This window comes from Lichenostomus cassidix, chromosome 1 (assembly GCF_008360975.1).
Source record: "Lichenostomus cassidix isolate B80296 chromosome 1, HeHo_3.0, whole genome shotgun sequence".
In the NCBI taxonomy this organism is placed as follows: Eukaryota; Metazoa; Chordata; class Aves; order Passeriformes; family Meliphagidae; genus Lichenostomus; species Lichenostomus cassidix.
The window spans coordinates 51,455,505-51,468,888 of NC_139479.1; the positions used below are offsets into that span (position 1 = coordinate 51,455,505).

Sequence of the window (13,384 nt, forward strand, 5' to 3'; positions counted from 1 at the left end):
TATTTTGGCTAATATAGTTTTCTGATCTTTAGCCAGACATTTGCAAGAAGTTTCCTGCTCAGGGGGATTTTAATTTGTTAATAGCATTTCCTTATCGCTCTGCAATGTTGTAATTTTCCATGCTATTTAAATGAAATGGACTTTGGCAGTGCTGACAGGATCACATGATTAGGCAAGTTTAGTCCACTTACTCAAAGATATAACATGATTAGGATGTAAATAATTGTACAGTATTTTAGAAGAGTGAATCTAGTTAATTTATAAGAATTCTCATATTACTGTGATGAAGGCTTTTTCATTTTTTGCAAGCTGCATATTTATATGTCTCTGGAATCATTTATCAAATTATTTTATACGTAATAATGCTTAAATGAAGGGAGCCTACGAGAAAGATGGAGTGGGAATATTTACAAGAGCACATAGTGACAGGACAAAGGCTTCAAACTGGAGTAGGTTTGTATTAGATAATAGAGAGAAATTATTTACTGTGAGGGTGGTGTGGTACTGGAACAGGTTGCCCAGAGAAGCTGTGGATGCTCCATCCCTGGGAATGTTCAAAGGCAGGCTGGATGGAGGAAACCTGGTCTAGTGGGACTTGTCCCTGCCCATGGCAGGAGGGTTGGAAGCAGATGACCTTTATGGTCCCTTCCAACCCAAACCATTCTATGATTCTAAATAAACACAATCAGCTACAGAATGCCTTCTTCATCAAATACAACTGATGAATGTAGTCTGCAGCAAATAATTAATAGAAAATAAAAAATAGTTTGATCAGGAGAAACCTCTGCTAAGTGAATATATTGTGTCCTGTTTTCTTTTCTGAAAACATCACCTTTATGATAAGTACAGAAGATGATACATCTTAGAATTTATCTTTTAAGGCATAGGTCAAAATCAAAACCTTTATATTACTTTTAGAAATCAGCTGGAGACTAAAAGACGTTCTGTTACACAGGAGGTACTTTTTGTAGCATACTTCATTGACTGCTATTCATGGATAGACACAAGGGGTGATTTGACACACTATGTCTCTAGCAGGAATTGACCATAACAGAGAGAATTGATCATCAGAATTGAACCCAAGGAGTATTTCATCATCTGAAACCTGATGGCTCTGATGATTGCAGTGATGTGTTTGGGAGCAGATGAACTGAATTCATGTCAACAAATATAAATATCAGTAGTGTCTCAGTAAGTCAAATGAAGGTGCTCCTTTTGTAGCTGAAATCAAGAAGTAGCTATTTAGGGAGTGATTCATCTTATTCTGAAGTACATGAGTAAAACAGAGCAGGTAAAAACTGCTCTAGCACTTCCTATTTCTCTCTGTGGACTGTAAAAGGAGATCTTGGGTGGTTAGATCAGGTGGCTACCTCAAAGTACCTAAGACTTGGAATGATTAAGAGAAGTAATGGTAAATATGTCTGTTATAGCAATGTGAGGCATAGCACCTTTTTTGTAAGCTTTTTCAACTCTTAAGTAGAATTTGATGCTTTTTCAAAAAGGCAATTTCTTATTGTAGACAATTAACGTACTGTGCATAATCTGAATAAATATCTTGATACCATTCACTGCCTTTTTTTTTTTTTTAATGAGACCTAATAGAGAAGATGTGTTCCTAAAACTGATTAGCCTAGAGAAATAATTCCATTCAGCAACATTTCCAAACTGCAACGCAACTGCTCAAGGCACGAAATAGAAAGGTTAAAAGGATAAATACCTGATTACGAGGAATTAGTTTTAGCCTTTGTTTCTAATTCCTTGACACTCTCCATGATTTCCCTTGTACACACAGCACTCTTAGGAATGTTGAGGAGTCTTGCTATGAATGGATAAGTGTGTAATTACAAAAGAGGAGAAAATTACTGTGCACATGAGGTAAAATGATATTATGATGTGTTACAAATTTAGGTTAAAATTCGTTGCTTATGTACAGAGCAAATGATCTGTACCTACTGAGTGCTCCCACCACAGGTCCAATCTGTTGGTCAGTACCTGTGAGAGGCTATTCCTGTGATACACACTGGCCTTATTAACATCATACAAAGATGGGCAAAGATGCAGTGATTCCCTGTAAACAAAAATAGTTCTAAAATATAGTCAATAGGGTAGAAGAGAGAATAAAAGCAAAAAAAACAAGACTAAAAAAATCCCCAAATCACAACTGTCCCTGACCTTAGGAAAAGGTTTAGCAACAGAACAAGAATATCAGGGAATTCTTATATTATCTCTGCTTCACATTTGGTTATGAGGTAATAAAATTTATGTACTCATTATGAGAATCTGTGCCAAAGACAGGCATTTTAATTTCTGCATAAGCAATACACATAAATTTTTTTACAAATAGAGCTATAATTTAGAATAACAATTAGAATACATTACAGTTCTTTTGATTGTTTTTTCCTCATATTTTTCATCTTAATTAATGTAATACAAAAGGAGATTTTAAGCTCTGGTTAATTTGTTTTTCTCAGACTAAGACACTTGTGCAAGCTTCTTATTGCATAAAAATGTGAGGGGGAGGTGAATTGAAGAAGCAGTAATACTAATGCCCCCTCAAATATCCTATTAAACATTTTTAAATAGATGCTTGGATCTTCTAATTGCCAATTGAAACTGTCTGAAGATTTGATATTTTATATACAGAGCCTCTTAACAGCTTTCTTTTTTCAAACTCTGTCCATGATAAACACTTGATATCCCAGACAAATTTGCATGAAAATGTCATAGTACTCCTCTGAAAAAGTGAATGCAGCCCTTGTGAACAAATTTATGAAGGTGTCTTGATGTTTAAAAAGGAAGATAAGTAAGATTTGGGAAACATTTAGATGGATTAAAAACTTATCTATCATTGAAGCTAAAAAAATGAAGAACAATAAACTCTTTAACTCATACTCAGTGTACTTTTATAGCTCTTATCATAGATATATTCAGTAGTAAATTAGTATTTCTGAATTTAATTAAGAATAAGTCAATCTATAATATATTCATATCTCCAGATATCCCAGAAGTCATTATATGTTTACATCCTCTATTAAAATGTAAAGCAGAAATGTGTTCACACTTGTCTATAAATATGTGAAGGATCTTCTTCAAAATGTCCATGTTAATTACGTAAAGGAATGGATCATTTATAAAACAGATAATAATTGTTATTGATTTAAACTTAGTTTAATCCTACTATTTCCCAACTAGTACCCTACCCAGGCTAGTGTACCTTAAAGTGAATGGAAAATATCTTCACTTTGAAAAGAAATAGATTCATGTGGTTTCAACTGATTCCATTGGGTTCTTCTCCCAAGGGTAGCTACCTTTAGCAATAAAAAAGCCAAACTGTGAGACTGTTACCTTTCCTCATAAAGGATGGTGATTCTTTCTATACTTACATCGCTTTGCAAATTCTATCTGGATCAGTTTTGTAGAGCCAGAGGCTTTTTTGAGCTCATTGTTGAAAAATAAATAGCATGTAAGAAAAGGAGATGTAGAATTCCATTGTTTTGTTTTGTTTTCATTTCTCAGTTAATCTAATTTCCAAGGGTGTTTTGAATTTTTAAATTTTTTTTTCTTCTAGTACCAGGATGGTCAGTTTTAACCTGAAAACAACTATCTTTTGAAAGTTGCCATTTGACCCAGTGGAACTGTCTTCCAGAGAATACATTGTGTGTTGAGCCAGTTGTTACCTAAAGGCATGCAGCAAATGTGGGAGTGTCACTGACCAATATATGGGTCAGCCAAGGCTCTGCTGGTCAATCTGCCTTCTGACCACATTGCATAGAGATGTGGTGGGCAGAAATTGTGAGAAAATGTCAGATACCATAGAGAGAAACTCATGTGACATTAACAGTAGAATAAAAATAAGCAGAGGAAACCCACTGAAATTAGGCTGTGCTCTTGAACTGATGCTCTGACCTTTGCAAAAGGAGATATTATTACTAAATCTAGTAAAGAACAACTTCACAGTTTCCATCTTATATTAAAAACTCCAGCGATAGTGAAAGGAGAAAAGATCAGATATGCAGGGTTAATGTTACTGTATTTGAGTTGGGTATTGCAGTATAAAGCAGCTTTTCTTTTCAATGGCATACTGTTGCGAAGTTGAGGATTTTAGAACTTCTTAGTGCCATGCAAAGGAATTATTAAGATTTGTAGATTTTTGACAACAAAGTTTGTGTAGGAAAAGAGTGAGTTTATCTTAGTGTTGAACTACAATACTTTGAAGAGAAAGATCAATATACACTTAATCCTCTTACAGTTGGAAATGGTTTTTCCAAGCACAGCAAAATAAAATCAGAAGTGTTTTTTGGCAATTTGTTTTAAATTCGCACATTTTATTTTCCTATTTTTTTCCAGTTCTCCAAAACATCCTTGTAATCTTTAGTGTATAGTTTTTTTAAGTTATTAATGTAGGAGATTTATAAGATACTAATGTAAAAAAAAATACTATGTTTGGGGGAAGCATGATAGGAATTACATATTCCAGCCTAAAACAAATTACTTTTAATGTTTATTTTATTCTATTTTACGTTGTATTTATTAAACAGTATATCAGTCTGCAAAGCAAAGATAATGACTTGTGGAATTACAGAATTAAGTGCAATATGAGTACTGATTAATGGTTCTTTTCCCTAATATAAATTATTTTAGGGGAACTGTATGCTATGAGAAGTCTGCCATATGTTACTCAGATAGCATTAATCCCAAAGTCCCGTTACAAATAAGCAACACAACGTTTGAAGACTGTTAAGCTTTGTTTTGAAGATATATTTATGGGTTTATTCATACTTTACTAGGCAATTATTTAGTTCTTTTTCAGGGAAGTAAATGGCTGTGAGGTTAGCTCTGTGCCACTGAAGATAATGCAAGTTTTATCACAAATTTCAATGAAAAAAAGAAAAGAAACTCAACAAAAAAACCATCTACAGCCTAGTTGATAATAAGATATTCCAAGTCTTCTCATCCATTTCATGCTGTACGGTCTCTCTTTTTATGCCTGTTATATACTTGAATTAATAGTAGTTTAAAAAAAAATATTTCTAATGCTGTAATTTTCAGGTCACTGAGGTGTTCACTCAGGGAGACTAATCCTTCTTTTCTTCCATTTTTCTGTAGAGTTATTTATAAAGAGCTACAGTTGTTATTTATAAAAACTTCTTTAGATGCTGTGTGTTTTCTAAATACTAATTGTTATTTATAAAAACTTCTTTAGATGCTGTGTGTTTTCTAAATACTAAGTAAATAAGTTTGCATGTATTATCTATCCTTTTTGTTTAGGCTGCCTGGAATTAAAAGAAGACACCATTGAAAACCTCCTAGCAGCTGCCTGCCTCCTCCAGCTCCCACAAGTAGTAGAGGTTTGCTGCCATTTTCTAATGAAGCTTTTGCACCCATCCAACTGTTTGGGAATACGAGCTTTTGCGGATGCGCAAGGATGCACAGAGCTTATGAAGGTGGCTCACAACTACACCATGGTAAGGCAGTTTTGGAATATCTAAATTAAAATCTTGTGAATCCTGTATATCCTCTACAAGTAAAAATACCTTGTTAGTTTTTGGCTTGAAATCATTCTGTATTACGTTCTGCATTTCTATGGAACTTTATTTCATAAATGGTCCTTTTGAAACCATAGCAGTGGTGATTCCTTTGAACTTCAGTGAAGTTATGAGAATTGGCCTTCTATGATGGATGCACTGTCTGCTGGGTGAGAACTGTATATGACTGATTTGGATACATGATCACATACAGGTGATAATAGTAAAGTGTATGTAAATCCTTATAATACTTTTTAATCACTTTCCTATAGTTTGGCTTTAGGGAAGCTTTGTGATTGTCATTGTTCTGCATGGAAATATCATCAAGGGAAGTTTTGTTGGGTTGTGGGTTTCAGTTTTTTTGTCAAGAATTATCCCTTCTTTTAGTCATCTGTGAAGTAGATTAAGGCAGGAAGTTCTGGAAGTAAGAGATTTTATCTGGTAATATTTAATATTTTTCTAGTTACATCTGACAGAACAGGTAGGGAATTAATGTCAAAATTTAACCAGAATCAATGAAGCAGAAATATGCTACTTATTCAGAAAGTATATCATATTGGCAGCCATTTGATTCTTCATAGTTTGAAAAAATTAAAAACATCTGGCTCATTAAATTAGGCTTACATAAAGAGTAGATTATATATCGTTTATGAGATATAATGGTCCCTTTAGGTCTCTACTGAAATTGTTATTGAAGTAATAGAGCATGTTTCAATGAATTTGATTCTCTTGTTCAGCATTTATGTCCTTATTTTATTTATTCTTTTCTGTTACTAATAACACATTGCAATTCACAAGTTTAACTGTGGATTCTTACCACTACAATTTGAGTATTTACGCCTATTTTACACTTCTGGAGTTAGTTCTGTGGTTTCTCTGTATTATAGGTCCAAGCTAGTCAGTTAAACCTTCTGTCAGTGGAAAGAAATAAGCTATCAGAGCAGCACTCATGAGATCTTCATTCTAATGAAATAGCATTAGGACTGAACACATACATTCTAAAAAAATCCAAACTTTTTTATCAATATATTTCTTAGCTTTATATACTACTTTTACATTTTCAGTTTGTTTTGTTGTATGAACATGAAAAAATAGAGAAAAACATTGTTGCTTTTTTTTTAATTGCTTATGATTCTTTAAAGCAACTTATTGAAGTATTTTTGGGTGAATTAAATTGTTCATTATAGTAAATTTGAAGACTTGTGACTAATACATATATAATGTATCACAAAGTTCATGAAGCTCTGTGACTGTGTCTAAGATATTGGATGTATAATCTATTAATCTTTTAATGCTGAGATCTAAAATCTCAATTATGTGTAATGGGGAAATCACCAACAGAAAATAGTAGACCAAAAAGGAAGTCGGTTGTAATTAATGAGCAAGCTTTGATTTATCTGCAAGGGCATTTGCAGGCATGCACAAGTCATATTTTCTCTTTGCTAGAAAAACAAATAATCACAATGAAATGGCAATATTTTTAAATAACCCAGTGAAAACATAACCCTAAATGATAAGCTTCACAGTGTGTGATATTTCCATAGGCATTGTGTTACTTCATTTAGGTGTGATTCAGCTCACATCTATTTGATTTACTGTTTTGTGTTAAAGACCGGTTGTGAGTGGGGAAGGAGTATCTTTTTACCTATATTCAGTACAGCCCTCTCAATCAGAGAGAATCTACATAAAAGTGATTAGTTCTTCTACATGGATACATAACCAGGAAAAACTCACACAGTTCAAGGAAGATCCCCTGCAGAGTGTGATAGAGGAGCACCAGAGACCTGGGAATGTGAAGAAAAGGGGGAAAAGTGATGAACATAGGCAAAGAGCAGATGCATAGTCTCTGAGGTGACAGAAAGCTTTATTTTTTCCTTCTGACTCCAGGAAAGCAGTATGGACTGTGATGAGGACAAACATAAAGTAGGGCAAGAGGGGGTTTATGCAGAGGATTTGAGGGGAAGCTCTGGCTAAAAAACGATGGAAAAACCACTGTTTCTTTTTTAAAAAGTTCTCTTGTTTTCAAGAGAACTTCAAGGCCCCTTCTTTAAAGCTTTTCAGGGTGCTTTCTTAAGAGTTGCAAGTGATGTATCTCAGATTCTAGCTCTGTGAATTCTCTTCCACGGTGTTATTGCAAAAGCAAGCTTGTTGTGAATGGGAAGTAATAGTACACCCTTTAACTCTGGAGTTTTGTGCAGTTGCCTGCTTGCGATAAAAAAACCTCAAAGAAACAGTAGTTCTACTCTGGTGTGGGAATGGGGAGCAAGACAAAGTTTTTCAAATAATCTTGCCAAAGTAGATTTGTAGGTGTGGCTTATGCTATAGATTGTGTAATAGTTTTGAGATATGACTCAGGTTAAATCTCATCTTTGAATAATTCTGTTCCTTAGCTAATTACATAGTTGAAATTAAATATTCATTGATTCATTTGAAAAAGCTAGTAATAAAATAATAGCTCTCTGACTGCATTGTGCCTGGGAAATGTCATACTTCTCAACCAATTGTCTTCACAGTAGCATTTTAAGGAAAATCAATATATTTTTATGAAGTAGTTTGCTTCATTGAATCTGCATAAATGTTTTTTATGAAAAATCTTGAAAAGTTTTTTTGAAAAATTTTCATTTTTGAAAGAAATATGATTGCCTAGTCTCAAACTTGATATAAGATCTAAATTACACTGTTGTTATATATATATATATAGTTACATATATATATACATATTGTTGTGTTTTATATATATATATAAAACTTGCTTTGTGCTTTCACATAACATATCATGAGGGCAAGACATTTAAGCTCAGAAATTTCTTTATACTGAAGAAGAAAGAGCTCTTAAAGAGCAAACCAGTTAATTTAAGAATCTTGTTGACAGGAGATATATCACTTCAAACACATGTTTTCTGTCATATTAAATGACTTGTATTTCCCTAACCAGGAAATCTGTGGAAACAAAGAACATAATTTTTTATTTGGATAGTGCTCACAGGTATGTCCTATCTAATGTACGTAAAATTCTTCAACTGTGAAGTTATATATCCCTTTCCATGAGTAGAGGTATAATATCCCTGGTATTTAATGGGATATTTAGTCTTCAGTGTCAAATATCAAATTATTATTTTGAAATACAAAATCCAAGCAAATAAAAGAAAATGTTTTCATAGGAGAGGGAAGGAAGTGAGGAAATGAAGATAAGAAAAGCAGTGAAGAAAAATCAGATAACATTTGAAAAATCTTAGCAAACACATTTGCCGTACAGAAAATTATGAGGTTGATGGAAGAAAACAGGAAGGTAAATTTCGTAAAAATTAAGTCAACAATGAAAGTTGGTGATTTCTATGTTTGCATTCTCTGTACTTTTTAGAAATGGAACTTGGATGGCATCATTTTAGATGAAAGCTCTACAAGGAGGAAGTTAATAGGAGCAAAAATGTAAATTGTCATTGGTTTCTTTTTAGGCACATCAAATTTAATGTAGTTTGTTTTATTTCTGAGGTATGAAAATGCCCTGCCAGTGTTTTGTGGTGTGATTTTTTAAAATTATTTTTAATGAATCTGCTAATTTAAATGGTAGCACAAATATCCACATCTCTTGATTTAAGACTTCTGTACTTCTTAATTGCAATCTGGGTTGTTACTAGCTTGTAAATTTCTCAAAGCTTTCAATCTGCAGAGCCATATGTCTGATAAGCTTAAATTCCTAATTTATTGCCAGAGTTAAGTTAGATGATAGCAGAGTGAAATGCATGTGTGATGTCTTTTTAAAAAAAATAAAAGCAGCAAAATGGAACATATCAATAAGCTGAAGCAAATGGTTTCTTCTAGCAAACATTTTTAGTGACAGTTCTTTATTCTAGTTATAAGGGGCCTCATATGAAGGGATGCTAACCTCTAAAGTCTGCAATTTATCAGCTTGTCATACTTGTCAGAAATGAAAGTCACTGTATGGACTTATCTGTCTCTTTACAAAATGGAGTAAAAGGAAATTCAAAGTTGTGGTGGCCACCTTGTTGGGATGCAATTATTTTTAGAGTATATGATATTTTAAAATATACTCTATTTTGAACCATTGTGTGTTTGTTGGTGAAGGTTTGTAACAGACCATACTAGATTAATGGACTCAGTGAATTTCATGTACCATTAGCACTTCTCACAGCAACCACTTTTTTACATTGGCAAATACTGAAAGAAGAAAATTCATGTTTTTCCTTAAAAAGAAAATTGCAGTTTGGTTTTAAAACATGGGAAATTATTTTAAAAAATGCTCATACTTGGTATGGTTTGGATACAAATGTAATTTGCTTTCTCTCTCCCGGTAAAGACCCTGGTTATGCTTGTGGTAAGACGTATAGATAACGCCCAGAAATTGAGAGTGTTACCCTCCAAGATATAGTACCAGTTTCTTTATCTCATTATCATGCCATTTGACTGAAACCTGATTGCTTCAAACAGAAAATTGAAATACCTCATAGATATAACTATTTAATCTGTCAGTGCTTCACCTCTAGGAAACTTCACTTAAACCTCAGTGATCGTTTTGCATCTTGAAACTGCAGTTTGAGAGTTGAAATGATAGAGCTTGTTCCACATTTTTATTTCCCCATATTTCAAAATGAATTGCTAAACATAAACTTGTAAAATCTTCAGATTACTTTGAGGCAGTGAGCAGAAGAAGGGCCATAAGTAAAAACTCCTTGACCAGAAGAACATAAATGAATAAAGTGATGGATGTGTCTGTAACCCAGTCATAATGTTAGCAATATAAAGGACCCTAACATATGTTACAATTCCAAGCCTGGGAGATGCAGAATGTTTGCAAGTGCCTTTGAATGAAGCGGTAGGAGGTGTTTAGCTTCCCGGAGATGCAGTTCTGTGCTTTGCACTGCAAGGGTCATTAGTCCCAGCACAACAAAACATTATTCAAACTTAATTATGAGCATATAAGTAATCTCAGTGACATGTACTGACTGTATTTGGACCCTTTACTCTACCGAGAATTCTGATTGTACTGCAGATGGAGAAACCATTTCATTTATGTGAAGTGTAAGCCTTATGCAAATTTTTTTATGATCTTTTATGGTGAAGAGCTTCAGTGATCATTTTATTAGTTATGTTTATTATCTAAGTTACAAAATTTCACAGTTAAAACCTGGTGTGGTGGAGTGGGAAAGGAGTGATATGTAAAACTTTTCCTATCCAGTTCCATTTACAACAGTTCATCCTGAAGCATATTGAAATATTGTAACATTACCCCATATTCAAATTAAGAAAAATATTATTGAGATATTGATAAATGGTGGTAACAGTCATTAATGGATTCTAATTGTGCATCCAGACATGGGGGGTTATTTCAATGTTAATATAGTTTTAACTAAAGTCAGATAACAAGTGAGGCAAAAAAATTCTCAAGTACTGTAATTTAAGTTTATAGTGTCATGGTAACAAATAGTATTCCCCAATTCAATGTTCCCACTAAATCACTGCTCACTCACTCCCCCTTTTCCCTCACTCACCGCCTGCAGCAGGACTGTAGAGGAGAACTGAAGAAACAAAAGGTAAAGATCACGGGTTGAGATAAGACCAATTTACTGGAAACAGCAATGAGATAAGAAAAGGAACAGTAACAGCAGCAACACCATACAAATGACAAAGTGTACAAGAAGGAGGCAAGTGATTCACATGTTCACCATGGGACAAACCTCTGACAACACCCAACCTCTCCATCTATCACACGTCCTGACCCAGAAGGGCATCCCTGGAAAATGATGTGACATGGTATAGAATAACCTACAGGTCCTAGCTACCCTTCCTCCTGGCTACTGCAACAATTAACCCTCTCGTGGCTGGAACCAGCACATCTATCATATGTTGTTTAGCATTGTATATCTACAGGGTCATGAGTTGGCTTTCTACTATTTAATATAGCTGACCACATGCTGTTCAATTGGTACTGGTCAGATAACAGCTTTGTAAACTTCAAATTGTACTTTGTTTCGAGCACTTTAACCTTTTTATCACCACATTGGTGACATATGAATAAACAGACAATGGAAATCTGATGGACAGACAGGCCCAGACAGTAAAAAGTCCAGACGGTGACCAGTAAATAGTGATGTTCCCCAGGGATCCAACACTGTCTAGCAACTTTATTAATTATTAGATGATAGGATGGAGTTCTCTCAGAAAGTTTGCAGATGTCATCAAACTGGCAGGAGGAGATGATTGATTGATATGTTTGAGGACAACTCTGCTATTCAGACTGTATATCTGAATATACACAGCACAGAATCACAGAATCATTAAGGCTGAAAATAAGTTCCAAGATCAAGTCCTGCATTTGAATAAATATCACCATATGCACTAAACTTGCACTTTGGTCACAACAACCCCATGCAACACTGCAGACGTGGGAATGAGTAGCCATAAAGCAACAAAGCTAGTGAAGGGTCTGAAACATAAATCCTATTGGGGTGACTGCAGTTACTGGGATGGTTTAATGGGGTGAAAGGAAGGTTCAGGGGAGAGCTTGTTGCTCTCTGCGTCTACATTATTGGGAGATACAAGAAGGTGTCAGACTGTTGTTGTGGGTGCTGATTGACATGCAACAGACACAAATTAGAATATAGAAAATCCCAATTGGACATTAAGATTATTTTTTTAGAACAAGGGGGGTGGTTAAATACTAGGAGAGCAACAACCAGTGGAATTTTTGGGATCTTTTCTTGGAGGTATTCAAGACATGACTGAAAATGTTGCTAAGTAACCTGACCTAGTTAAGACATGCACTGAGCAGGGACTGTGACTAGAGGTCACTTTGAACCAAAATTATTCTGTGAGGCTATTAAATATATTTCCTGTATGTTTTCAGTGGTCTTAGATGTGAGCTGTATATCCAGGGATGACATGAAGCAAAAGTTCAGATATTTTTATTTTTTTCTCTTTTACTTTTCAATCCATGTGCAACAGATGGATTTCCTGGAGCCAGCATTTAATTGACTTTTATTAGCCATAAGCTATTGGTAGCATGTTAGCAACAAGTTAACAGTAACACAGTGAAATTTTAAAACATTCTGTAATTTTCTGTTTCTTATGCTCAAACTACTAGCTTGGAGTAAAAAGTTTAATTACATCTCTATTTGAAAAGCTTCCTAGATCTACATAGAATGCAAATTTTAAAGAAAACTGATCCCTTCACTTGAGTAGTTAAATCCTGATTTTTAAAGCTGTTATTTTGGTACTCTAGCTGTTTAGAGGTTGTTTTTTTATAAGATCATTGCTCTCTTCAGCATCCCTTGGACAAGTAGAATTAAGTTGAAAATGTTCCAAAGAAACAAGAATAATTGAAATAAACAATATTACCAGATATACAGAACTTAAAATGAAAAACATTTTGGAACTTACTGTATCAATTATGTCTAAGCAGGAAGTATATTTTTTGAGGTTTAGAATTTTCTCTCTTTTGCCCCTTTAAAGTCATATCAGTGATACACAAAAGTGAACAATTACAATAGTGCAAACACAAACAAGAGTCAAAAAATCCTTGCAACTTGGAAATGAACCACAAACTTTGATCTTTTATTTCTCTTGATAGGATGACTTTCTTAAAATATTTTAGTATCTTTTTCTTTATATAAACTATTATGACTATTATTATGACTTATACTCCCAATATCTTTTTTCTTTTTTTTATTTTCTGTTTTAAGAAGAAACTGTACTTTATAGATCACTTTTTGCACTTTCAGTATTTTTAAGATTCTTGTTTGAACGTAATAATCAGCACTTAGCACAGTGTGCTGTTTTCTTTTAAAGTTCTCCTTAGTACAGCTGTGACATAGCACATTACAGTACCACTCCATCAAGAC

General features: G+C 34.0%; 1 protein-coding gene across 1 annotated transcript in view; it reads left to right on the top strand.

Moving 5' to 3' along the window:
* Positions 1-13,384, top strand: part of KLHL1 (kelch like family member 1) — a 192,374-nt gene that overhangs the window by 82,685 nt on the left and 96,305 nt on the right. The window contains exon 4 of the mRNA XM_085058588.1: positions 5,269-5,465. Within this exon, the coding sequence (XP_084914714.1) occupies positions 5,269-5,465 (197 nt within the window). The remainder of the gene's footprint in view (positions 1-5,268; positions 5,466-13,384) is intronic.